The following is a 27,047-nucleotide window of genomic DNA, read 5'->3' as shown; positions in this document are numbered from 1 at the left end:
CAGGTATTTTTTCCTGTAAAACACGTTTACGTTCAATTTTACAGGCAATGGAGTCATGTGCATGAGATATTGACAGCGGTAATGAGATTCGAGCGAGTCAACTAAAGAAAGCTCATCGTAAGTGGAATACCTCAGGGTATATTAATGCAGTAAAATTCCGATGAACTTGAATGCAGCGTGCCGAAGAGAAAAGTTTGGTACTTAATTCGCTTTCGCAGTTTTCAGGTTTTCAGCGCACAGAGAAATTAAGGCCCGTTGGTTCTCTACACCCAGTCGGACATTTATGTTAGGTTGCGAAAATAACAAGTCGCTCCTTGAGTTGGTTCCGATTAATCCACAGCAATGATACTTTATTATGACTCAATAAATAATTATATACCTATAAACATGAAGGATCTAACATCACATAACCTCGTCGAGGCTTACTTATATATACAACAGACTAGATTGAATTACTTATTGTTATATACATTTGGGAACCGAGAGTACTATGCCTTCTCGATCTTCTAGGCTTAATAAATAAGGTATGAGGTTAAAGGGGAACTTTATCTCTGCTGAGCTACGGCTTCTATCGCACTTGCGGTGGTGGACAGACGCATTCACCGTCAAGATGATTGCGCAGCCAATCAAGGTAATTCGTCAACTTTGTAAAGACCCCGGGGAACTGCGGCCTGGCGCATCCTCTTCCCCACGAAATGATACCTTGATGTTGTGAAAAACGAATTTACGTTAGGATTTAGTTAGACACGACGTTTCACCAGCTTGGAATTTCATACCGTATGGTAATACAAACCTATAACTTCCAAGTTACCGTGCGCTCCGGTTACGTGAAGGGGCCCGCCACTGTCACCCTGAAAATTAGGTGAATTTAAAACACTTCGCCCATTAGATTTGAGGAAAATGTTAGTGATTTTGAAGAACCGGTTGCAAAATTATAGGCGTTTCGCGTAAATTGGACCGGAAAAGGATTCGAAAACGTGTACTTTGAAATAGAAGTGAAGCCTCGAATGAATTTGATCAGCTACATGAATACCGATAACAGCGGTAGCACGTAATGTTTGTCTAAAATACTGAAAAGTTATGTTGAGATTACGCCTCGTCCAGCCAGTGACCTGTAGTAGCTTCATACCAATTTATTTTGTAAACTTTACTTCTTGTGGAAGTATCAAGTGACGTATTTATACACGTTCAAAAATTTGAAGATATCCGATCATGTGGAAAAATAAAATGGACAGTAAGTGTTTCACGAGGAAAGGATCATAAAATGAATTGGTCTTGCGGTTTTACGGCGCAGTAATTCACTGAAAACTAACTACTTAAAATTCAATCAACGCCGTATATGTTGGTTTTTATCCTGCATTCTGAACGAAAATATCGGACCCGATACTGGATCTGGCATCGTTTATTTTATCTCAAAACGATTTCGCGGTAGAAATTTCCCGCAGAGGCTCTTAAAAGTCAACAAATTTCAAGAAGAACTCAAAGTGGACAAAGCTACTGACAATGCGAGTCTTTCTCCAGCACGAAACTGACGTTTACAACAGCAATTGATACCTGACAAGCGTCACGCTGCCCTTTAAGATACCCGGCGCAGAACATGTTCTCGGTCAGTTGCTTCTTGGCATAACCGGCCGTCTGACATTCTTCGTCGGACAGAATTGGAAGGTCAACCTTCCGGAGCACGTTGCTGAGAGATTCGCGCTCGCCGATACGCCCCCATCCAGCCGCCACCGCCATGGTTCCGGTATAGTCACTGACTTCTAATCACCAAAATTCAATACCAATTATCCACACGGCCTCCCCAATTCTAATGTTAATATTTTATTGGTGCTTTCAAATTTGGCACATTATGATTGTGATGGGCTCTGATTCCCCCCAATGACATATAAACTGATTTCCTCTGTGAATAATACAACAGACCGTAATCATTTCTGACAGCAGAATCTTATCTATCCTGTTAAACTTTGTTTGGGGATAATGTTGAACTGTTATTTTTAATTATGTAAACGATGGAACTTTCAGCACTTACGGTTTTGGGGAAGGCAAGCGGGACGAATTACGCTGTCAAATTCCACAGAGATGTCCATTTCTATGACAGCGATGTCGTTGTTGAAGGAGTAAGGATCAAAGTGTTCGTGTATGCGTGCAGATTTGATTCTACGACGAACCACCGTGTTTTCGTGGGAGACTCGGTTGTGATTCCCCAAAACGATTTGGATCTCTCTCATGTTTAATCTATAATTTGAATTCAGTGACTGGATTGGACGTATAAAAGTGGGTTCGCTTCTACTGAAACTCGCTCTTTTATTTACATACGTACACCAATAAGTGCAGTATCGAAAACAAGTTTGATTCAAGCATAAATTACGACTCGTTCAAGGTAATATAAACGAAGAAATCGAATACATTCAATTTCCTGATGAAATTTTAATAAAAAAATGGTTTTATAAAATATTTACGTTGCATCGTAATAAGTACGAAAAACATCACGTGACTTTGTGTCTTCTACTGAAGTATTCGCGTCGGTATATTCCTTTCAAAAAAAAAAAAAAAAAGGCCTCCGGCAACGTATCGATTCGCAGGAGGTGTTGCTCATACGACGAATGATGCAAGATTACCAAAATGTTTCAAATCCCAAGAGGACAAGGAGCCAATGCGATTACTACGACTCACTTTCAGAATTAAGGAATTCAGAACTAACTCGATTAAAAGGTCAGTAGGTGGGAGTACAAGGTGTTGAATATTCGGGTTATTAGACCAGATGAATGGTTTGATTAGTATCATCTGTCTCGTACAGTATTATGTCAGTGTCTTTCACTCGCAATTGAGCAACGAATTTTATGCTGTAACCGCTGACTGTAGTGTCGCGTCGCAAAAAACTGTACGGTATCGCAGACTGACTATAGTAGTGCGATAAAGCCCTCTCACCATGCAGTCACCGACGTGTACCAGGCTCGAGTGCATTATTGTTCTAATCATTGCAAACGAGTTGACCGAGCACGGATCGCAGCACCTGTCAAACTCGAAAATTTCACGAAAATTTTATCATTGGCGTTATAACCGCCTTAAAGAGTATATCGCACAACATATCACGTCTTCGACCGCGTCCAAAGATTATACTTTGATCTTTCCGTTTAACAAACAGCTCAATTGACATACCCGTCCAAACAGTGGGCTGCGGTGAGAATGTGCTTTCTGGTGATGAGGCTGCCTGCGCAGTAGAACTTTCCGCGCGTACTAAAACCAGCGATCCACGGAAACTCGTGGACTTCGGTTATATTGCCACCGACGATCCGCATCTTCCGATTGCTGACGCCGCAAACTGAAGCAAAAAATGATCTCCAGGTGAGTTCCAGGTGTAGCCAAGTTCTTTCCAACTCTGACACGGACTGTATCGTCTGAGAGCCACTCGATAAAAATGTATCAACAGTTAGACCGTTTACCGTGCATCACGAAAAATAACTACATGACGAACTTTCTTTTCACTTCAGCAACTGTTTCAGTTTGAATTCGAATCACTCAAAAAACAATTTAAGTCGCACAAAGTCTAGGCCGATCGTTTCGTTCACTTTCTTTTCAAAAACAAATTAAACGCGACGCACGTGCGAGGTGTCAAACAAGGCGTAAACAGCGCTAACTGTAAGCAGTTACCACATGTAGTACAGATGTTTGGTCGATCCTTTGATACAGTGACGGAATGAGGACTGTAATCGATGAAAGATTCCTCGGATATCGACGAGCTTCCTGTCCCGCCGAAATCGAGATACGATCGCAGAGTCGAGGCGAACGGGTTTCGGAAGCTATTCTGCGACGTCTGTAACAGGTCGACTTGTACATTAGGTGCATCCCGAGACGAGCGGATTACGACTGGACGTGAAAGACACTGGAGACAACTTGTCAAGAGAGATACTCACCACACGTGGTAGCGCGTAAACGTTACCGACCAGCCACACGACTATGGAATGCAGGATGATGTATTTGGTATCCATGGTTGGCACTGATTGTCAATTTGTCCCAGTATGTCGAGCATGGATGTAAGGTTTGCGAGCGTTTTGCGGTTTTATAGTAAATTATCACTATTAAAAGGTCGTGGTGGGGCGTCGTCACCTTGGGCAGTGCGTTTGCATTGGCAGATGTTGTGTCGACGGCTTGTAAATCACCTCCATGCTCCATGCTGCGAGGTATACGTTGTATTTATTTCGCAATCCACGATCACTTCGGACAACCAATGTCACGCGATTCCATTTAGTCTCAGCATCACACCGGCAGGACTTTGGGCCGCGGTTCTCACACCCGAACGGCGCTAGGCTGCCTTGATATTCAAGAATCGACGTACGTTCGGGGTGGAAAAGGAATAGCTGTGATGTCCGGTGGTCACTGTTGGACATCGATGACAGTTGGCGGGTCCAGAACTTCCTTTCCATCTTCCCAGCCTGTTTTCACTCCCACCAGCCCAGCTCAGGACCCGCCACCGCCCGTTGCTACAAGCCGAAACCATAACCATTTCCTGAAGATCAAAGTGCTTCGGTTGAGTTGCCTTCAAAAGTAATGCCGGTGAAGCGGAGCAAAACTTAACTTTCCTACAGGTAAAAATTCTTTTCATTTATACTGCAGTCTCGACCATTGCAATCGAACACATTATAATTATTCCGTTCCTCATCTTAGCCTACCTGATTCTGCGCAATGACTCGCGCTCGCTAACGGTGAACATGTGACTAAAATTTGCACGCTCGAATCATGGAAACATTACACTTTAATAATGCTATTCTTTGGCAGTATTGATTGCTGTAACCAACTTGAAGTCCTGTCCGTATACATCCCTTGGAATCGAGAGATATGTACTCGCTACCTTGCTTGCAGAGACTAATACTTCCAGAAATTAAATGTAAAATTCGAGAGTAATACAGTAAATACATTCGCAATACAAAATTACCGAAACGAGAGGGCAGGACTAATCTAAGAAAAAATGTCGCTTATTGTTTGGTAGATCCTCACATCTTACCTCTGGCAATGGCGTATGTATTACTTTGAGCCTTGTTCCAAATTTTGCAATCGATAAGTGCTTCGGGCTTATTTGCTTTAAAACGGAATTTGTGGTTTTAGAATATATTACTTTGCGGTGATGGAATGTGATGAAATTAGGTCACTAGTACAGGGCCTACCCTCTGTAAAACAAAATTTCTGGAGCTATTCATAAGGTGAGCTTAAAGGGCTTGATGCTGATTTCATTACAGTTCCAAACAAAATTCAGATACCCCACGAAACCTCCATGAATAGGGTAAACAATGACTATTGCATATGCTTGTGTACTTGCGCCGTGGCAATGACACACCTTCTCGGACTTTTACAAAAAGTTTCAAGCACAGAGATAAACGTAGGCAGACATGTGTTCCACTTTAATTTCGATGTTGCAATTCCAAGATTTATTCAAGTACCATACAGACAGGCCTTGGTTTCAATTGTTACCTTGTCATCGATTTTTTTCCAATAACCCGACAGAGTAGTTGGAATTTGGATAATTTTTAGAAATTTCGATTTTTTGTACATTTGAAGAGTTCGTTGGTCAGCGACGTCAGTCTGACTGCAGATTTATGTTGTTCGGAACCTTTCACCCAACTTAACTGAAACGAAGTACGCGAAAAGTGATCACGCTAAAAATTAGTTTTATCAGAAACTCAGCCGTTGTTCGAGCTCTCGATAACATCTAAGAGAATTACTTCAGCACTTCTCGGCTGCGCTTAATCCCACCCAGAACATCGAACAGTTTCACGAGACGGATTCAACCCAACGGTTTCGATTGTATTCTGGTTTCGTTGACTGAGGGTATATTTGTTATTGAAGATAAAATCTGGTACAGAAATCAAAAATCGAATGCTTTCATCAAATATTTATATTCAGTTTTCGAATTTTTTTATGCAACGCTATAAAACAGGAAACATTCTACACGTAGTCTTTTTTTTTTTTTTCTGAGCCGACGTGCAGAAGCTGTAATGTGGGAGAAGCATTTAGAAATCGAGCTTATATAAATTTGCGAAGCGTAGTAATGTTTTCATATTGGGTTGATGAAATAACCAAGAATTTAGCGTAAATCTGACTTTCATAATGAAACTATCATACACACATTAACTGCCCAAGACCTGAGTCGAAAATTGACAAGGTTTGATCTCGGCTTATAGTTTCACCCCGTACTCATCAATAATTGTGAGATACCGATCTGAAATTCCTCACGTCTGTAACCCGATCGCACTTTCTCTTTCAGATTGAAAACAATTCGTAAAAAAGTATCTTATCACAATATTGTCGCGCCAAATCACGAAACAGTTGACGTAACTTCAGGTATAACAAAATTGAAAATGATGGTATGCGGGATATTATAGTTCCTCAGGCGCCGAAGTGGGAATTACGCAAGTCGTCTGTCCACTCAGTTTGTAAATAGTGAATTGAAGTGCAGCATGAGTTGAAGACTAGTTATATCTTGAGTCATCATTTCTGAGAAACTATAGCCAGGGTTTTTTCAAGGTTCGTCACATACTTCGATTGCCTTTGCACACCGTTGAGCGTCTATTCACCCATGTGGCTTCACACATGATCGCCGAATGCGCTGTTCTCTGAAAAGCCAATATGCAAGTCCTCGCTGCGCCAAATACACGCCTCACTCGCCGGCCGGTATTTACATGCTTCTGCGAATATTGTAAATTTTTTCCATTATGCATTATTGAGCCGTTGGCCACGTACTCGTTGTAACTAAGGCAAGGTTCCTGATAAAACAAACAGCATCATCGAGCAACGAGAGAGAACCCGGCGCGAGTTGATGCGATGCGTATCTGAGTGTGCAGCGTGCGACGCACCCGCATGAGGGCAGCTTGGCACAGATACCTTGACCCACTGTCACGGGTGGAGTGTGTTCCTAGATCACAGCGCCTCGTTTACACGGTGATTAACTACGCCTAAACAAAGCGGGTCCAAACAAGAAGCGCGTGGGATGCCAAGACGGTAGATAAGCTGTTACGCAGCTGCCAAGTTCCATGCACTCCGTCGTAGTCTTGGCATTTTATCACAACACTCGAGAAATCCGAGGCTTGCAAACCGGTCCGCTTGCCGTCTTACACTCACGCTCATTGTCGGTGAGATTCTGCGATCGATAGTGATTTTAGGATTTACAGTGAATTCGATTCGCCTTGTGATCACCGAGTTTCAAGTCGATTTCATTTGACCTACTCGCAACGCTGCGTTTGTCACTATCTGGTTCAGAAGTACGTACGATTTTACTTGTACTCCATTATGGATTAGGCTTATACTCCTTTCCTAATTGACGCACAAATATCATCAAGCAATTGTTATGGATATTATTCGAATGCCTTCTGTTTCAGAATATTTCGAAATCAGAAAATTATAGACAGTTTGTTTGTGTGTAATCCGACGGGTGATTTCGCCAAAAAAAAAGCCAGACGTTGTCAGATCACTGAGCATTGACAATCTCTGTTAATTTATTGAGGTTCAAATTGTAAATTGGTCGGGTTGTTACATAATCGTTACATCTGAATTATGTTCAAGCCTGCGCTGGTCACTCGTTTGCAGGTAACACAATCACGTGGCAAACGAGTCAAGCGGTGCGGACATTAATCGCAAGTTTGACGGAATAAAAATATTGAAGACTGAAACGACGGGGTAAACATTGATAGATAGTGATACAATAATTGCCAGATAGGTAGGTGCACGATAAAGCTCAGATCGTCAAAATCGCTAATTAAAAATGTCAGCCATATTACGGGTTTGGACTTTCTTCAACCGAGTTCACGTCTATAAATTTATTGCTGAATTTAAAGATCTTCATGACCTTGCAGTTTTACTATCTTCTCTGCAATAAGCTTGGTCATATACATGGTGATCATGATAACAGTTTCTAATGGTAACAGTTTTTTTTAAGAATTATGAACGACCACGAATCTAAGATCTCGCGGTGAGCTAAATTAATTTGATTAATTTTCAACTCCCACCGCGAATGCGTTGTAGAAAATATCTGAAACCCATAAATTGTTGTTAGATATCTATAAACGAATGCCAATTTTGAGGATGCAAATTATACAGTTTTTTTTTGTATGTATGTGTGTGAAGTTATATCTATCATTGTCCTAGATTTTTGATTAACCAACTCTTGATTTCACGGAACTCTGTATTATGATATATTCCAAAGAGTCGGTCATATTTAATTGCTGGATTTTTATGTTTCAATTGGGCTCGATTTCGCAACTAAACGGTTAATAATCAGGAGAATTTAAGGACTTTTCGTTTTCTAATTCAGTAATCAATTTTCAAGGTTTCTGATGTTTTTTTCCGTTACATTTACTGACCGTGAAGCTTTCTCGGCTGTTTCTCAGTATTCTCCTCCGTATCCGGTGTTCGTACTTGTAAATAAATCGAAAGCACAAGCAAACTCAATTTTATCGATAAAAAATAACGGAATAAACAAATGAAAATAGTTGTGCAGTAAACTGATTTCGAAGTTATATAAGCTCCGAATTAATGCTCGTATTATAAATTTCGGATGGCAGCGTTGTGGATAAGTTAGTTCATTGCAGAAAGCCCGTTTAGTCGCCAAACCGGACAAGCTTTCTCTGGTTAGGATCTTGGCACTAACAAGGTCAGCGATTTTTTCTGCATTACTTCGCATCAATAACGAACGCAGCTTCAGTACAACTCGGCAGGTATCTCCTAGCAGCAGCGCGCCGATAGACGAAACTTTGACCGATAATTCTTCCCGTTGAGATTTCGCGAGAGTATTTACGTTGAATTAACATATTGGCCGGGCATGAATTTTCACCGGTCATTCCCGCCAGTCGAGTATTTCGTATAAATAAAGATGTAGCACGGAATTAAAGCCTGTGTGAAAGTGCCCGCGGCCTCAGTAGCAAGTGAGATATAGAATCAAATTGATTTCAACGTCTTGTCGTCTAGTGCCTTCCGAATAGCCATGGTGAGGAGTTCGACCATCGTCCGTAACGCGGGGACCTTATTATGTCTGATTGCCGTGACCCTGGCCCCCAATATTCATGCGGACAACCAGGTATCTCAATGAATATTCAGTTATTGCTTCTCTGCTTTTGCTTCGACTCTCTTAGTACTCCTCTATCGCCACTATCAGCAATAAAGTGCGTCGATACCGCAATCTGTAACTCCCTAATAACATGTTACCGTCGAATTAACCGGGTCTTCAAATCGAAGGCTGTTACCCGGTTGACTGCTGGACAATCAATTCCGCGAACAAACGGCTCCGGTCATGCTTGTTTCCTTGACCTATTACCAGCTTTCTGATTCATTGTTTGCCATAAATCTCAGGATATCCGTTAGGGTTAGGAAATTTAACAATTGACAATTGGGTTGATTCAATAAAGTGCAGCTTACCGCAGTTTTTATGCTACTCGTTTGCAGTAGAACATTGTAATATTAACCTCCAAAAATCAGATACGTTCCAATTCAACACGTGTAATCTTTAGATGTATTTTTTTCTTTTTGTACCGCTCCGTAAAGTACCGTAAAGTAGTCAAGTTTTCTCTTGAAGGGTTTAATCCTTAGGCATGGAGAAAACAGGAAAAAGAGAACCAATGCTTTCCAAAAATTTGAAAATTAAGATACTTATAAGGCATTAGCATAGTAAGTAGTTCTGTTTTCAAGATAAATTTTCACGAATGTCACAAACTAAAAAGATGCAACATTCTGTCAAGCGGGAATATTATGAAAGTTTTCTATTCATTCAAAAAATGTAACGCGATCCCGCATGCAAGGTTCACGTAAGACGGGAATTCAAGGTTGAACCTACGTATAGGATAATTGTCCAAATCACAAATCATCAGCGTAATTGAATTTACGTTTTACCCCCCGGGCATTGAATAATTACATGAACTTTCGCCTCGATTACTGTGGAACAAATCAAATTACCGGAAGGTGAAAGAAAGAATAATATCCGGGAGGATTGTTAAGCGAGCTTGCGGTCTTCGCGCGGTTGTTTCCAGCTCTTTTAAATTGCATTCAGGTCATTTACTGCAATTACGAAAGAAACGATGAAATTTGTGTCGGAGGAGATGTAATAGCTCTGGAAACTCGTCGATCCGATCTCTATCATTATCCACCAGTTGCTGGGTCAGTTGGCGCACTGTGTTTGGTCCGTAGGGCACTATCTCAAACATCGTTTAGTAACGTCTTTGTTAATGTCACATACGTATTTATGAAATGCGCCGATACTTGTTCAGAGCATGGGCGAGACTTCCTTAACATAAATTCAAGTCAAGTCATCCGGCTTTCATTTTGTCGCGGTGTTAGGTTGCGCACAACAAGATAAGCAGCATTCGTGAAAACAACTGGACGCGTGATCAGTCTTTGAACGAGTGTTTCAGGTTGCCTATTATGTACTACCTACTTAGCACAGCAACGCCGCTCTGATACACATGTCACGACGTACATATCATGGCGAAAGAGGCTAGAGGTTCGTGAGATTGTTATGCGTCGCTCGTGTTCATCGTCCCATCTGTAATTCCGACGCCTCTCTCCTTTCTTACTGTCTGTTCTACTTGTCAGCGTTGCTTATATCGTGTGTTTCATGCTGATGATTTAGTTTCATAATGAAAGGAAGCAAAGGTCCTTTCATCTATGGTGAACACTGACGTTAAAACAATGAAATGTACCAAGTCTTGAAAAGGCTACGTTCAAAATTTGGGTCTTAGTAATGAATTTTATAAAATTGATGACGCACGTGGCGTATCTACCCTGCAAGTGTTATCGCGCACATATGTAACCCTCGCCCACGTGTATTGAGAACCGCTAATTTGCATAGGATTTCAATCAACAGTCGCATCCTTTGATCACGGAAGGTTCGAAGCTGGTGAATTCAACTGGTGCTAATCCGAACAACCAGCAATTTGACAAGGGACTCTGGGAATGGGTTACTTCGATCTTCAACAAACCCAGTCAGAATCCGATCCCAACCGCTCCCCCAATCGTTGAGCCAGTTGCACCACCGGAAAATTGTCCAGCTTGCAGTGAGTACGAGAAAATTTTCGATTCAATCCATTTCCGGTGTTCTCCAGTGGTCTACACGTGAGTGCCTGTAGTCATATTCGTCAATAGTTACAAAATGCCCATAGCAGCGTCAGAGTTTCAACTGCATGTAAAACATATCCAGGTATGATCAAAATTTTCGGCTTTTGTCAAAAGCAAACTGCGTGTGTCAGTTTGTCGATAATGTCAGGTACTCGGTCAGCTTACCGTTGACTCGATTAAGGAACCACGGGTTGTCGCCCTCTATTCTCTTGGCTGAATTCATTTAATTGACTTCGATTCAACAGAGTGCGGATTGACGAATAAACATAATAGGATCGTCGGTGGAATGGAAACTCAGGAGAATCAGTACCCGTGGATGGTGGAGCTCCTTTACAACGGGAGATTTTATTGCGGGGGATCATGCATCAACTCTCGCTTCGCCGTGACCGCAGCTCACTGTGTTCAGGGGTGAGTGGATCCCATCTATACTCATTGCTCCACGTACCTAATCTTACCCCATCGGCGAACCTCTGATTCTTATTGATGCGCATCTAGAGGAGGTTGATACCGCGACGAGAGGCAAGAATGCTCTTTTGCAGGAGCGGCTCCCCGCAACTGCCGAATCTCACCAATCCTGTTTAATTCCAGATTTGATAAGACTCGAATAAGAGTGAGGATTCTCGTGCACGCGTTAAACTCTTCCCTATCACAGGGTAAAATCAAAGAGTACGGAGTGGAACGAATAATCAAGCATTCCGGATACTCCCCCTTCAACTACAACAACGATATTGCTTTACTGAAATTAGACCGGCCCATCAAGTTTGACGATTCAATGAGACCGGTTTGCTTACCGGAGTTACGTGAGTTTTCAAAGCTACCTTTTATTTCTTGAATTGAACTCGCAATGTAAGACGGAAAGTTAGTGAACTCGGTTATTATGATCGATCACGGAGACGTGATTGAAGATGACCTCCGAACATCGTTAGGCCAATTTGCATATCTTGTTGTACGACGTGTAGGCGTAATTTGATGATTTTGCAACAGACAAGACTTTTAGCGGAGAAAAAGGGATCGTTACCGGATGGGGGGCGACGTCGGAATCCGGACCGATATCGAACAAGCTTCAGGAGTTGATGGTGCCGATCCTGAGCAACGTTGAATGCAAGGCTTCTAAGTACCCTTCGCAGCGAATAACGGACAACATGTTGTGCGCCGGCTACCCAGAAGGAGGCAAAGACTCGTGCCAGGTAATTTTGGCAGCTGAAAATGATGGCTTGCTTTCGCCTTTACCCCAATTTGTCCGGCGTTCTACCTCTGATAAATAACACGAAATTATTTTCGAGGTAGTTCAGGTTATTTCAATTATCATTAACGACAAAGGGTGCGGTGAATATGACGGTTTCAGATTTAGATATTACTTACGTTTCCGCGAATCTTTGTATCATCTACGTTCGAAATGAGGTTACTACCAAAGAAAATTTAAAAAATTGTTTCTGCTGCAGAAATGTTTTTGACAACTCTACAAGTTCAATCATGTGTTAATGATGATTTTTTTTCATCCCAATGCTAACTATTAGTTCATACCGTAACTAGGAATGTTACAGATAAAAATCTGTCACCTTGCCTAAAACCATTTTTATCATTGTTGCTTGACCTCTTTATCGATAGTATTGGCATTATTAGAGACTTTGTTGAAAACGGGATATTGAAGGGTAGGTTTAAGAATTACCGCAAGAGTTCACGTACGAACAACAAGTTGTCGCGGGTTCGGGTTAGCTTTCAACAGACGAACGGTTTCCCCATTTATTAATATAACTTAATTTTTGTTAAAAGGGTGACAGTGGAGGTCCTCTCCACGTAGTCAACGATTCGGTTCACAGCATCGTCGGTAAGTTCGATAATTCCATTGGACGTTACCATAAACACTCGTGTTTACGAATGTGGTATTTCTGCTCATCGCACATGTTTCTACCCGTGATATTTTAGGAATTGTATCTTGGGGCGAGGGATGTGCCCAGGCAAATTACCCTGGAGTTTATACACGGGTAAACCGTTACGTAACTTGGATACAGCACAACACACTGGATGGTTGCTATTGTTCGAAACACGACTGATATCGCCAGGAGTATATAAATACCGAGTACACATATATACGTATGAATAGTGATGGATTCAAGAGAAGCAATTCACGACGTATATAGTCCACGCAAATTTGCTGGTGCTGATAATACTGATTCTCAAACTCATTGTCAGTATTCTTTAAGATACCTGAATCCAACGCAACTCTCATTCGATGCCTCTTATCATTGAGTTCAATTTTAAGTGTTGAGAGAATTAAAAGAAAAGTGTTACAGCCGTTATACTGTCCACTTGAAAATCGCGAAAAGCATATCACCTTCAACATTTTACTGATTTGTTTGTTATTCTTGATCAACTTTTTTTCATTTCGGTTATCCTATACTCATTATGAATGTCGATACTCTTGGGCTTGATTAATTGAGTTATAGCTGAGAGACCTGAGAATACTTGAAATTGGCAAAAGGTGCAATTTGCACGTAACTGTATGCGTACTCTGATACAGTTCTGCGAGAATCGGGTCAGACGTGTAAAGGCAAAATTTGATTTTTAAAACGGAATACACAAGGAAAAGACTCCAGCGGAAATCAAAATATTGAAAAAGGTGAACGTTTGTATTACGGAAACCATTTCTGACCGTGAATACTTGTTAATATTCCATACCGCGTGTATTTCTGTCGAAATTGTAGGAGTCTGAAAAAAGAAAAGTGCTATATAATTTGCCGCTATTGTAAGTCGTGCACCTATGATTACATTTTACCTCTTTCACTGAATATGAATTGTGAAACGGTGGTTATCGTCACTCATGAAAATCCATGCAGACTCAGCGTTTCTCGAGTTCAGTTCTTTCAGCAAATTGTAATGTAATTAAATTCGTGGAGCGCTAGCGGCGCCAAGTCTAGGGCGAAAGACCTGATTGTTAAGTGTACATAGCAATGTAATCTAGTCAATTAAGCTTCGCACAACGTGTTATTCAAATATAATGTAATTATTTTTATTTAAACAAATATAAACTATTTATTTTGGTATCTGTCGATCCATTTCACGTAAATTAAATTTCATATATCGTTACACTATTTTCTATTTTTCCTCATAATTGGTCCGAAAATAACTAACGTATTTAATTATCAAGTCATGCACTCGCATCGATATTATTACTTTTTGTGCTGATTCAGTCAACCTAGACATTACGTGGATAATCGAAAATCTTGTTGCATTAAAATAAAGTCATTATTTAAAATATGTACAGTAAGTTACAGTCATTTCTTCATTTATATATTTTGGTATGGTGAATGCGTTTTGCTGGCGTTCTACAACGGAACCGTGTCGTTACGTTTTTTCCGCGCAATCGACCCTCAAGGAAAATCTGAGGATAGAAACGAAGTACCGAGTCTGTAAGTTGAAACAAATTTAAGGTTTCCAAATTACGTAACATTTTAAAGGCGATGACTGCAAATCGGTGATGGACCACGCCGTCTTCTCTCATACACTAGTGACTAGAACGCCACCAGGATTGTGCAAGTCTTCGTCATTCGAATCCGACGTCGCTTCATTTTCGTACAACCAGAAAGTCTCCATGTCACCTTTGCCCTGAGAAAGAGTTTCGAAGGAAAAATTGGCTACGGTTCTTTCACATTTCGTTACACGATGAAATCAAAACTCACTTTCACCCATACGCTGCCTCGTGATTCTGTCCTGTAACGACCCGGTGGCAAAAGCTGCTTGGTGTCGGGTGAAATTTGCACTTTTCCCGGCTGCAAGCAGACGGTGTTTGATAAAAACTTTTAAATTGGGTATGCTGCGAAAAAAAAATTGCCACTGCACGAGTGATTCAGACGAGAATAACGTTATGACCCGTTAGCTTGGGTTCTGCAGTTTTCCTATAATGTCGTTCAAACTTTTTTCATCAGAGTTTCGCGTCGATCGCTGCAATTCACGGTGAGTCAAAACTTCTACAAGGTGCAACGATAATAACCGTAATACAACAAGATTCTCTGAATCTCAGGGGGGGATATTTTAGCTTGAACAGCTAGTCTACGTAAGGCGAAGTAGAAACTAGAGACGGTAAAAATGGAAAGTTAATGAACAGCCTCACATGTAGCCTATAATTTAAAGGTCGTCATCAATTCGATAGACTTCCAAGGAGTAACAAAGTTTCCTCTAATCAATGCGAACCAGATCGTTAGTGTGAAAACTTCAACTCACCTGACTAGTTGTCTGCATTCTTGACGCCGTGTTGACCGTGTCTCCGAAGAAGCAATATCGCGGTACTTTGATCCCTACGACTCCACCGACGGCTGGACCCGAATGAATACCTGCAGACCCGACGAGATAATCAGATCAGACTAATCGACTTCCGCTTCGCGGGATGCACGTAACAGTTCAAGGAATTACCGACCTATTCGAATCTGAATATCGAGACCGGATGGAAGCTTCAGCGAACGAACGTGGGTTATAAGCTGGAGTGAAACATCTGCGATATGTTTGGCATGGTGTTCCGTTTTGTCTGGAGCCCCACTTGCCGCCATGTAAACGCGGCCCACGGTTTCTACCTGTTGCCAATTCATAATTTACGATCGCATGGGTTCGTTTATCATGAATTTCGCCGTTGAACGGTCAAGATCTGACTTGATAGATGGAAAATTGATTATCCAAAAATTTTCATTTTTTTCCAAAGGGTTAAAATTTTACCTTGTATACGTTAAAATTGTCCATCAATGAGTCAAAACAGGAGAAGACTGCGTTCATGGAGGAGACGATATCCATGGCTCCTTCAATAGTGGAATAATCAAAGTCGCAGAGTTCGCAGAATAAAACGGTTATCGAGTCAAAAGTCTGTAATAACATGAGTTACTCGTAATATTATCAGCCAAATGATGGTTGGCGACAGCGATAATGATTGACGGTTATACCTCACAGGTGCTAAGTGGAGATTCACCGGCTCTTAGTCGATCGGCAACCGTTTGAGGTATCATGGAATAGAGCAGTTCGTCACTTTTATTTTTCCAACGATCTAGGAGCATGTAACTGTGCTTCAATTCCTCAGATCTCTGCTCCGCTCTTTCGAACATCATTTCTAATCTGAAGGCAATCGATGTTAGCTGCAGGGACTCGGCTCAAAAAAAGGGAGGAAGAGTTCAAAATCTGAACTCAATTTAGTTTTGAAAATTATCGCTTACCTTCCGCAGTGTTGCCACCCATTAAAAACCATTTCTCTGCTCATTCCGTGAGGATTTAGGTCATTGAGGAATAATCCCATGTTAGGTAATTCGTCCAAGCTGTTGATCCTGCACAGATAACGAATTGAACTCGGTTCATAAATCACAATTTCAGTGGCTTTTAAAATCGGTAAAAGAATAAAAATAAATAAAAAATAGACAAATCATTACAGTGGACTACAGAGGAAAATGATGGCCTTGATTTCTTCGATGTATCTCATTTGTCCCTTGAGAAGTATGCTGCGTGATCCCTGACTGCCTCTTCGATCCATACCTCTGCTGGTGCTCGGTGTTTCGCTCGACGTGGTCGAGACGGGGCCCTTGAATTGATTCTCAGCCGATCGAATCAGTTCCAACTCGAACAAAACCCATCGGAGATTAATCACCTACGGGAAAACAATCTCGTTGACACCTCGCTGTTTGGTTAATCTTACGAACACAGCGTTTATCGATGTGGCGAGACTCCCGAGGCAGGACACCTACTCGTCGTGGTGAAAAGGCTCGGGAAACAGATTCGAAAAATGGTCGAGTATCGTCCGGTAATTGTTCGTCAAGGTCTGGTTCAACGAGAAATAGCGTTGATACTCACGTTTGCCCAACTGAAAGCGATGCCCTTTGGCCTCCTCAGCTTGAAGAGTTCCGTAACTGGCTTGTTGAGCGCACTGCTATTGCCACCCCAAACCTGTAGAAGTTTTTCCCCGGCGCCTATTATGCACATGTCTTTGTTCAGCAGAACTCCGAAAGGGAAGAGACGAAGAAGTACCATGCAGGGAACTGATGGGAGCTGCCGGGTCATTGGTACTTTCTTTTTCTGTCTAGATGCTATCTGCAGTGCGAATTGAAATTCTTGTTCTTCATAACGAATTGAGATTAGTTCATTGTCAGAAATTTCGGCCTGAGCTCAAAAGCTTCTTGCTGTACAGGCGCTGACGATAATTCAGTTTAAGTAGGTATACGTATAATGTTGGCACGCGTATGGCTTGAACGAAGCATACTTAAATTGTAATTAAAGTTAAAGGGCACATTTTCGGTATGTGAAACCCAGCGGTTATTTGCAAATACACTGGGTACAGAATAATAGCTGCTTTGCTTTTTCCTCTTATTTATATACTCTGTGAAACTATCCGAACAGGCAAAAATGTATTGAGTGGATTTTCTATCGTTACATATGGTAGAAATTTTGCAGAAATTTTGCCGCCGAATTGCCGAGTGGATATTAAATATGATTGAATAACTGAGTGAACAAACCACCGGGTACCACGTAAATTTCATTGAATCGATCTCATAGAATATCGATTTAAATATATATAAGATAGGTAAATGTTTACGCCGCGTCAATATTTCCTCTCGTCATCCTGCCGTGGGTAAACGATTTGCGAGAGTGATTCGCCACATTGGTTTTCAACGCGTTAGACATGGCAGATATTTCCTTGCTTGTACGCAGCAACTCGTGAAAAGCGATTTAGTTTTTCATCTCACCACCTGCAATACCGTGAACTTTCGACGGGCGGGTAATAAAAGTTCTCCCGCTGTAATTTGACAGGCATTGAATTTACCGGTGGAAAAGATAAACAAGAGAAACGTGATCGTACTGCTTTCTAATTGTGAGCATTGCGAGTTCTCGGTTCGATTCTTCCCGAATTCTCGATAGATCTTTAATTTGAATTCCTTTTCGCACGCCGCCAGCTAATTCCGAATTTCAAAGAGATCGGACACCATATTTCGATGACGGAGGTTAGAAGACTTACGTATTCTCGATTGTCGAAGTCGATGCGAAATTTGACGAGGACATTGCGAGATCCTGGTACCGTGGTCGAGGTCTCGAGGACCTTTATGTCAAGCTTCATTTTATAGATGTCTTCCGCTATCTGAAACAACTGACCTGCCGGGATCCAACTGTTGATTCATTACGTCAGAATCGGAAATCGGGGTGAAATCGAGGTATAAGGATGATAGTTGGCAAGCGTTCAAGCTACCCGACAAAAGGTAATCCAAAAAAAAAAGATCGGGAAAATAGCCTTACCCATGAAATAGTGGGTGAATCCTTGTCTGGTACTTCTGTAAACGAGAACAACACCCTCGGGATCTTCCTGAGTGATGTACATAGAGGGACTCTTCATCTTTGGGTAGGTAAATCGCATCTGCATGTGTATGTTATCCACGCTCTGTAGGAAGTCGCAAAAGTATCTACCTGTCGCCTTTATCGTGCAGTCATACCTGCAGCGAATCAAAGGAAGGAATGTTCTAAATAAAAATGAAATCACTTTCACCGGATGCAAATTTAGCATGTAAAGACGACGAGCGAGAACTCTGAATAAAACCACGGGTAAATATTTTCAAACGAAATGTTTAGTCACAGGCATATTATATGAAGCACTTCACTGCTTTGTATTCATTCAAGCGCAATCTGTCGGAGACGTGATTCTAGTTTTGACTAAATTTGACAGTGTACACAATCCTCTGTACACGACAAGTTCAACTCCCAATTTCTAATCTCTAGTAATAACAATTGCAACTGCGTACATAATAACAAATTCACTGTGAACCTGTATGTTAACAGGGAAATTTCGCAATTTCAAATAACGTGCAGTTTCTTTTCAAACTTTAGATTCAAGGTGCTAAAAATGTGCGGAAACGTTGGATTAACACGAGATTTTGAGCTAGAGGGTCGTCCTGACTTTTTTTTTCTTTTTATAAAACTTGGTACAAAAATAAATGCCGGAAGTAGTGCAGGGAATGTGAGCAATGTGTCATATGAATCTTACGCTTGCTGTACCAGTTAGGAACCCTCCGTTGATTGGCACCCCCGAGACCCGAGACGTGACTAACTTACGTAATACTCCTCTTTCAAAATAATTCGTTATTCCCTCCGTCGGGTATTTTTTACCCTCCCCTTCGCGTTACTTGAGGAAATAAACACGAATACCAAATAATTTTTTTCTTCAAGCAGCTCCACAGTCTTGTTTTTCCGATTCTACGAATATCGGCAGTGAATCGGTACATGTATACTTATGTTGATTTCAAAAGAACAGAGTAACATTCGTTTCATGAAAGCCAAATGATAATTGAACCCCAAAAATAGTGATGATTTAAGATGAAAATTTAAATCCTCATATTTGTCTGTTCTTGGACTTATTGATTGACATTTTTTCCATCTGTGGTCTGTGACGTAGAAGTTTAAGACTAAATTAAGCCCGTCAATGTTTTAATTAGTTTGCTGGTGTAATTAAGCATTAGGATCGACACGGGGGACTAGTCAATTGAACATCGAGTAATTGGATATCCTCTCGAGTAATTACATATCAATTAATTGTTATCGATCCAAACACTATACCACGCACTTGTAGCCTATTCAACATAGTCATAGGCTCCCGAACTACGAGCAATCTAAGGTTTTCATTGGTCTCAGAGATAACAGTCAGCCGTAATAATGATTTATCGTCACCGAAAATTCAGGTAGTTTTTCAAGTAGCATCCGTCGCGCTTCAGACCATTCGAATGACTTCCCATTCATTATTGCTAAGTTAAGTAAACGATGTCTCGATGATGGATGGTGTTTATTCAAGCGAGGACAAGGGCGATAATAATTTCAAATAAAACAGTATACACAATGTGCGTACAGAATTTGTTGCTATTCGTCAAATCGAATAGGAAATCGTTTGCAAAAGTGGGAACGAGGTGAGAGATTAATAGGTTATAACTTGAAGAAATTTTCAGTGCGGGAAAATGCATGGGGCACAGAATCTTCAATTGATATCTACGTTCTCGTACAGAATTGTTTCTCAGAAGCTGAGATTTATTTTCACCGAATCACGAAATTTCCAATACTCTATTCGTCGGAATAGTAATAACACGCTCAATCGGACATCCACATTGTGTTATGTCTAGTTGAAGTCGAGCATTTTCAAGATTGGGTGAAATTCAGATCTAACCGGCATTCTATCAAAGACTATGCTACACTTGTATTTTGTATCAGCTTGAAATCGATATAGAAGCATTCGCCTGACTGCCTCGTTTAACGTTTTCTGAAAAACGTATTTCCGTCCAATTAACTGTTCGATCTGTTTTTCGCATATCAGATTACTTCTCGAACGAAGAAGCGCATTCAGTAAAGGTGTTTCGAATTTTTTGATGTTCAATAGTTGTGCAATCACTTACCCGAGATTGCTGAAAAACCTGACGAAACATCTGCCAAAGAAGTTCATCACACTGTCGATGGACTGTCCAGTACATGTGGCCAAAGTTGCTGCCAGATCCGTCATCACGGTATCAGGATAAACCTGGCGAGTATTGAAAACAGAGTGTTTGATGCCCGCCGATTCGAGAATTTCGTTCCACACATCCTCGCCGTATTCCAACTGAAAAACGAATTTAAAGCTGAGCTTACATGATTGTACGTAAGAATTCTTTCAGTGCAATTGACGGTTCGCCATAGTCACATAACTATATTTTCTTATTCAACTCTAACAATAAGCCTTGCTTATATCGCTTTGCGGGATCTCTGGTTATATATTAATGGTGATGGAGTTTTCATACAGGCAGTGGGACTCTTGAATCCCAGGAGTCTTGTTTCATTTCAGCTCGTGCTGGTGTACAGCAAGAAAGAAGAACTTACGGTGAGTTAAATTGGCTCGAGTCTTGGGAAAATTTGTTCTTACAACCTTGCGATGTAAGGAACGTATAAGACCTGTTTTAATTCGGCGAAGTGGTTTCACTTGGAAACAGGATTTTTCTATTTTGCAACTAAATCGTGTACAGGGGAAAAGAAGGAAATGATTTGAATAAGTCTAAGAAACTTTTTCCGAATTTATGAGGCAAAATATCCCGACTCGTATAACTAAATAAAAAAGAAAACAAATTTCAAATATTTACTTAATCGTTGAATCGAAAGAGGCAACGGATACAATGAGCAAATTTGTCGTCTACGAAGATCATAGTGGTTATAGATGCAAAATAGCCAAATTAAGCTTGTGAGTCACATTCTAATCCATGAATTTTGTATTGCGTTGTATAAAGTATGAGTTGTGATAATGCTGCGCAATTATTCGCACTCAGTTCCGGAATTCCTTGTTCCCCGTTCAGTATAATTGAAAGGACGAATTCATTTCCACCCTGTTGGATCATTTAATTGCATGAAATGGATAGACGAAGTCATATCGACACCACGTTATAATTACAGCGCCAAATTGCTGAACTAGTGAAATTCATTAGTATCTCTCGACCGTATAAATTATGCCTCTTACAATAATTATCAAAGCTCGCACTTTTGATACTACACTAATTATTGGCTGCACTAGTAATGGACACATCATGGCTAAACGTTTCGCAAGCAATAGGTAACTAGCCGTGGTCACGAAACTATACCATCGTAAAAATAATTGATACGTTAATAACGGAGGAAAACGCGGAGGACACTTGTTACGACAACGGCAAACCAGCACGCAAATTTTCTATTCTCGTTCTTTACCTGAGACCATTCATTTTGCAAATGTACGAAGAACTCGACTGCAAAAATTATGAAATTATTCACCAATTAGGCATGACAGCCGTAAGAAATCGCAAGCATTAAACAGCAATCTAGTTAAATAAATTATTCCTTTCTTCATATGTCATGAAAGATTTACTGTAATATGCGAAATTTATGTTGCATCTGTACAATGATACGGTACAAAATTGCGAAACACATATTGGCCGGATGGAAATGCGTATTCGTGATGTTGAAATATCGCTCGTCCTTTTCGGATGAATTTTGAATGAAACATTTATTGTATTTTATAGCGCATGTTTCTTACAGTTTACGCGCGCTTCTTTTGGTTGCAAAATTTCCACATAATAGTCTTCCAAGAACGATGTATGATACATCGTAGAATTTTTTCCAAGTTTATGCACGCTACTATTCGTACTAAATGAAGTTTTCCAGACAAGTCGTTACATTCTGTAAATTCATCTTCATGGCCGTTACAATAAATGTAGAAAACCACTATGCACGGTTTCGGTTCCGTAATTATAGATTTTTCAGCGTTGAGGAAAAATATACTGTCAGCTATTTGAACGCAGGTGCATACTTATCGGGAACTCAGTTATGTGAGTAAATGTTTTCGATGGACATTATTAACAGTATTTGTTAATAATTTGTATCGAACTTGACGCGACTATAACATCGTTGTTTGAAATATTATTGATTATACTTCAGGTCGTTTGTATCGTTGGCTTCAAACGAAGGGTAAAAAGGTAATAGACTGAGAAAATCTAAAAGGCCGCTGCGAACTTTAGCGGTTTTTGCTTGAAAAGTCCGCGGCTTCATTATTAAGGATCTTTAAATTTTACTTCACGGTTTGTTAGGGAATTCGCTTTCATGTAACTTTTTTCTCCCTTAACGTATATCAATAACTCACACAGCTTGCTCATAAATTATCAAAATCTGTTCATTTTGTCACCCCTTTTTCCACCTAAAACCGTCGTTTACATTGTTATCGCAGTTTGTTTTTTGCCTACGGCGTCGAATCAGTTGATTTCCACGAAATGTACTCCGCACGTCGACCACGCAAAAGCATGTAAGGAAGTAGTACCTACTTTCCATCTCGGATCTGTGAGCTATTCGAGAATATTCAACAGAAGGGGGTAAATCTTGCCGAAGTTCTCTCATAGGTTGTAGTTTTACGAGAATGTAAGATTCGATTATTATCCTCAGTGATGATAAAGTTTCAAAGAATACTAAAGATTTACGATCTTCTCATATAGTCCCCGTAATTTCGGTCATTTGGAAGCGGAAAACAAGTCTGCAGGACTGCCAAATTACAACGTATAATAATATCAGAAAAAGCATACCCCGAAGATGTTCCTTGCAACTTTTACCGATTTTAGATTTAAAAAAAGGTGAACCAAAAATCAGACCGTTTTGTATTCAAACTGTTATACTAACGTCTCACCGTTAAAGTTATTCAGGATTTAGTATAATATACCGGGTACACAGGTGTTCAATGCAAGCTTTACGAGATGGGAATACATTAGAGAGTACCAAATACTCTGAGGTTCGCGGACAAAGCCATGGGGGAAAACACCATCCTCACACCTGATTCGAAAATTTCACAGTATTTGGATCGATCACATTGATATAGGTATACGTGCCAATGTTTACGGAGAACGCTGCCTAGTTCTCAGGTGGATAGGTCAAATGGAAAAGGGAGTCGTTCCGTTTCTAACGATAAACGAAGTGGCACTTACACTCAGGGGCCACAATCTTGAAATTTTTCCAGTTTTCCTAATAGTGTAAAAAGTTCAGCGATGGCGAAAAAACAGCCGTATTGTCTGCCTGTTACTTGGGTTCAATTTGATTTATTCGAGGGTTAGAGCTTTGGGGTTGAGTTCGGCACTTTCTTCGCCGCACGTACACCCCGGCCATTGAAGAAGAGTGTCGCCGTATCGTGCTGTCGGTATTGGCCACCATTCGTCCATCTAATCAAACGAATGTATACACCAATATGAACACCGAAGCGTGCCTTTGGACTTATGGAAATGAATAATTATTCACACGTGATTGGAATTTGGTTCTATTTATAAACCTCGTGGACGTCAGCGTATCTATAATTGAGTAAGTACAGCCAGGATATGCGTCGCTTTAAAAGGAAGTATTTAATGTGTACGACCATCCGCATTCAGTGGCGGATTTTTAATGCGTGTGGCGGGCCATTTTGATTCGTTTGAACGTGACGATTGTTCGAAATTGCCCACTGATGATGATCAGTAATGTCTGCGCCTACGATGTGTAATATAAGTTGAGAAATGAAAAATTAATTGGCACACCGCGTCCCACTATTATTGTCAAGGTACCATTATCGTGTTGAGGAAAAACACAGTGGCGCAATTCTCCAGCACTTTCCGTTTTTTAACCCGATTGCATGGCGATCTGCATACGGTTCATCGGTTAGAAGTTTAGGGCTTTCGTTTTTTGGGATTCTCGTAGCCATTCGTGGCCAAGTCTAATACATTTAAATAAATTGCCCTAGCCGCAAGTGGTGCAAAAGTATTTACTCGGCTTCGATCATTGTAAGATTTAGTTTTCAAACAATCGAGTGGTGCAAAATTTCGTTTGATATTCACTCTAAAGTATAGTTTTGGGATCAGTTCAATAATTAAATAAATGTTTGGTGCTGAATGCAATTAAATCGCATTACATGTCTGACGCAAAAATGCCGCAGTAGGCACGTTCTGGCAGATTTACCCTGGTTAACATCATTGAATTTAGGTAGGTCGAAGTTTGTAATTTAGTTTGCTCTGACAAGTGAGGAACGAGAAGACTCATTGATCTTACCGTTTACCTCCGACTGATACAATACTGGGGTAAGGTACATGGCTTTAAAATTGGATTCAACACTGATAATACACTCCTAAAATGGTTATAACCGTTCAAACTATTCCTAAAATTGATTTCAAATTCTCAAATACATTTTCATAAGTATAAATCCACGTAGATAATACTCATTCCGAAGGTCTGTGAATTTCGATGTACTTTAGTTACGAAATACATTTTTTCTAGCGCATTGCTGCAGTGAATGGTTGCGTGAAATTTCACATTTCCTTCCCCTCTAGTTGAGCCGCTATTGCGATTTTATTGTGGATAAGTTTCGAAGCATTCAGGCGACATAAGCCGTAACAGGTGCGTAGGAGGAAAATCGTAAATTCGCAAATTAACGATTCAATCTAACGAATAGCATACCGGCTACAACGTCATGTGGTATAAATTACTCAATGAATTTTATTTGACGTTGAAATATATCGTTGGATCACCTGCGTTGGCCATTGTCACGATTTTTACTTCTGCTTATAATGTGATTTATTTCACGAACACCCGACGTAACGCCCCTCACTGAGTCTTTTCCCTCGCCTGTATGATTTCGTTTTTCACTCTCCCTCGAAACAAACGAGACGTCGCAACCCTTGCTAAATGGAAATACGACTGTAGTTGGAGAAGCAGTAATTCAAAATATCAGTCCTCAGTGAAACAGTTCGGAAAGTCAATAGAACGAGAAATGGCGCTTCTTTTTCAATTTCGCAATTTGCATAAGAAACTCAAACTGCGATTGTACGTGTATTAGCATATCGACTTAATTAAACTCAAACTAGTACAAACTTGGAATTTATCTATTTACCAAGGTGATGTGACTAGTGGGACGTCTTTTAACCACGGATAGCGCAATATGTTATATAAATAACATTCGCGTTCGCTGGTGAGTTGAAATGAACAGTCGAGACTTGATACAATTTTAATACGTACAACTAGATTTAACGTGAAAGTGTCGCGGTAACAGGTTACTCGTGAAATTCTGCGTCCGCACATTTGATTGCAAAAAAATAAACAAAAAATTGCAGAACTTTGATGTCGTTTAATGACAAATGTATTATTTGGTATCTAATATTTTGATATTCAGTGACTCAGCGCGCTTCAAATACGATGGACAGAAACACGTGGCTCAGGTATTCCGGGAGATGTGTATCGGGTCGAAACAAATTCAACGAAACGTATCATCATCAGATATTTAGTGTCACTCACTTTGTGTCGATACACAGTTTTCAAAACTCTAGATTCTTAAACAATGGTATCGATATACTCGTGCTTGTGCGAGTTAGTTCGGCAGGTACGATAGCACGCAGATGCAATTGTTGCTACTCAACTTCCTCGCCTGAATAATCAAAGTTCGATACGTCATGACTGAAAAAGGGAAGAATACTATTAAGCTAGCAAATGGTACGTTAAATTCTTAGGTATTTAAGCCAACATTGCTGCAGCGCGAGTCACCAATCTTATCGCGGAAGAAATGGTTTTAGGCGTTAATTTGTACCTCACAAGCACTCTAAGTTTGGTCGACTGTGTTTTTTAAATCCCAATTGGACCGAGACAGTTGGACGTCTGCATGGAAAAATCTTTATCTCTAGCGTTGCATTGAACGAATGCTTGTTGAGAGTTCAGAGCTAATTTGGATCATTTTTCAAGTAATCGTGCAAGGTCAATCGGCGAGATCACCGCGTCTCACAATCTAAAAAAGATCAGCATTGTTAATACGATCATAGATTAATCGTCATTGTTCTATTCTCGTACAACACGAGGCAGGCTCGAGTCTGGTGAAGCACCACGCGCCAAGATGTTCGTAATCGAGCGTACGGGAGAGTAAACTAATTGCCGCGAGCTCGTTCATCCTCGGTACGAAGCGACGACTTAAACATCGCGACGATAAATCATGAGTGGTTAACTCGGCACGCGAGTGCGTCCGAGGACCGACTGACGAAGAGAAACACGCACTCAGTCTTCGAGAGACCAAACGATAATAATACGATCCGTGTGGGAGGCTGTGCTCCGGTGTACAAGTGTCGGTGTATCGGTTGCGATACGAACCTGAACGAAGTGTTGAACGCTCTCCAAAAGCATTCCGTACATGTCTGATCGCCTGCGAGGCTTCGCTGTCCGAGCAGGAAGAGGTTACACGATCCTTCGGAAGAACGTCACGATCAACGTGGAACGATCGACTGGCGATCACCCGGAACAGAAGGAGGCTCTCATCGGGCCGACGTGAAGGATGCGGACACCGCCAGAACGCGTAACATCGCGAGAAAAGTGATCGAGACTTTGCGAGTAGTCTTGGTCAATGGACTGGCAACTGGTACCGGTATCGGTTCAGAGCCGTCGATTCGGACCGCCGAGAGGAGGGAGGTTCACGCGGCTCG

The 27,047-nt window shown here is 40.9% G+C and overlaps 2 protein-coding genes across 4 annotated transcripts; one reads left to right on the top strand and one right to left on the bottom strand.

Annotated features, from left to right (window-relative positions):
- Positions 1 to 323: 323 nt before the first annotated feature.
- Positions 324 to 27,047, bottom strand: LOC124301407 (soluble guanylate cyclase 89Da-like). 2 transcript variants are annotated; one of them, XM_046756398.1, is made up of 19 exons: positions 26,719 to 27,044; positions 20,487 to 20,686; positions 18,352 to 18,545; positions 18,077 to 18,210; positions 16,918 to 17,154; positions 16,500 to 16,714; positions 16,290 to 16,397; positions 16,023 to 16,191; positions 15,802 to 15,945; positions 15,509 to 15,662; positions 15,316 to 15,425; positions 14,757 to 14,864; positions 7,941 to 7,990; positions 3,652 to 3,740; positions 3,160 to 3,322; positions 2,030 to 2,235; positions 1,555 to 1,760; positions 794 to 851; positions 324 to 702 (listed from the first exon to the last, which is right to left on the bottom strand). In XM_046756398.1, the coding sequence occupies exons 1-19, from the start codon at positions 26,758 to 26,760 to the stop codon at positions 569 to 571; spliced, it is 2,721 nt and encodes a 906-aa protein (XP_046612354.1). In that variant the 5' UTR covers positions 26,761 to 27,044; the 3' UTR covers positions 324 to 568. The 2 variants fall into 2 exon arrangements, with proteins under 2 accessions (XP_046612354.1, XP_046612353.1); XM_046756397.1 differs by lacking the exons at positions 324 to 702; positions 794 to 851; positions 1,555 to 1,760; ... (2 more) ...; positions 3,652 to 3,740; positions 7,941 to 7,990 and adding an exon at positions 14,116 to 14,700 and having other exon boundaries at positions 14,775 to 14,864; positions 26,719 to 27,047.
- LOC124301410 (trypsin-1-like) lies at positions 8,705 to 13,301 on the top strand. 2 transcript variants are annotated; one of them, XM_046756402.1, is made up of 7 exons: positions 8,705 to 9,064; positions 10,829 to 11,033; positions 11,340 to 11,502; positions 11,683 to 11,894; positions 12,079 to 12,281; positions 12,868 to 12,922; positions 13,021 to 13,301. In XM_046756402.1, the coding sequence occupies exons 1-7, from the start codon at positions 8,972 to 8,974 to the stop codon at positions 13,146 to 13,148; spliced, it is 1,059 nt and encodes a 352-aa protein (XP_046612358.1). In that variant the 5' UTR covers positions 8,705 to 8,971; the 3' UTR covers positions 13,149 to 13,301. The 2 variants fall into 2 exon arrangements, with proteins under 2 accessions (XP_046612358.1, XP_046612360.1); XM_046756404.1 differs by having other exon boundaries at positions 8,706 to 9,064; positions 10,844 to 11,033.

The sequence above is a fragment of the Neodiprion virginianus genome, chromosome 3 (genome assembly GCF_021901495.1).
Source record: "Neodiprion virginianus isolate iyNeoVirg1 chromosome 3, iyNeoVirg1.1, whole genome shotgun sequence".
Taxonomy (NCBI): Eukaryota; Metazoa; Arthropoda; class Insecta; order Hymenoptera; family Diprionidae; genus Neodiprion; species Neodiprion virginianus.
The sequence above is the reverse complement of the archived record's forward strand: the minus strand, read 5'-3'. Positions and strand labels throughout refer to the sequence as shown.

Bases quoted from the DNA above. Each gene is read 5' to 3' on its own strand.
- LOC124301410 (XM_046756402.1), top strand. From the start codon at position 8,972: ATGGTGAGGAGTTCGACCATCGTCCGTAACGCGGGGACCTTATTATGT. The intron at 9,065-10,828 runs GTATCTCAATGA...TAATTTGCATAG, and splicing joins ATATTCATGCGGACAACCAG to GATTTCAATCAACAGTCGCA. The intron at 12,923-13,020 runs GTAAGTTCGATA...GTGATATTTTAG, and splicing joins TTCGGTTCACAGCATCGTCG to GAATTGTATCTTGGGGCGAG.
- LOC124301407 (XM_046756398.1), bottom strand. From the start codon at position 26,760: ATGTACGGAATGCTTTTGGAGAGCGTTCAACACTTCGTTCAG. The intron at 15,946-16,022 runs GTATAACCGTCA...ATGTTATTACAG, and splicing joins CTCCACTTAGCACCTGTGAG to ACTTTTGACTCGATAACCGT. The intron at 15,426-15,508 runs GTCGGTAATTCC...TCGGGTCTGCAG, and splicing joins CGATATTCAGATTCGAATAG to GTATTCATTCGGGTCCAGCC.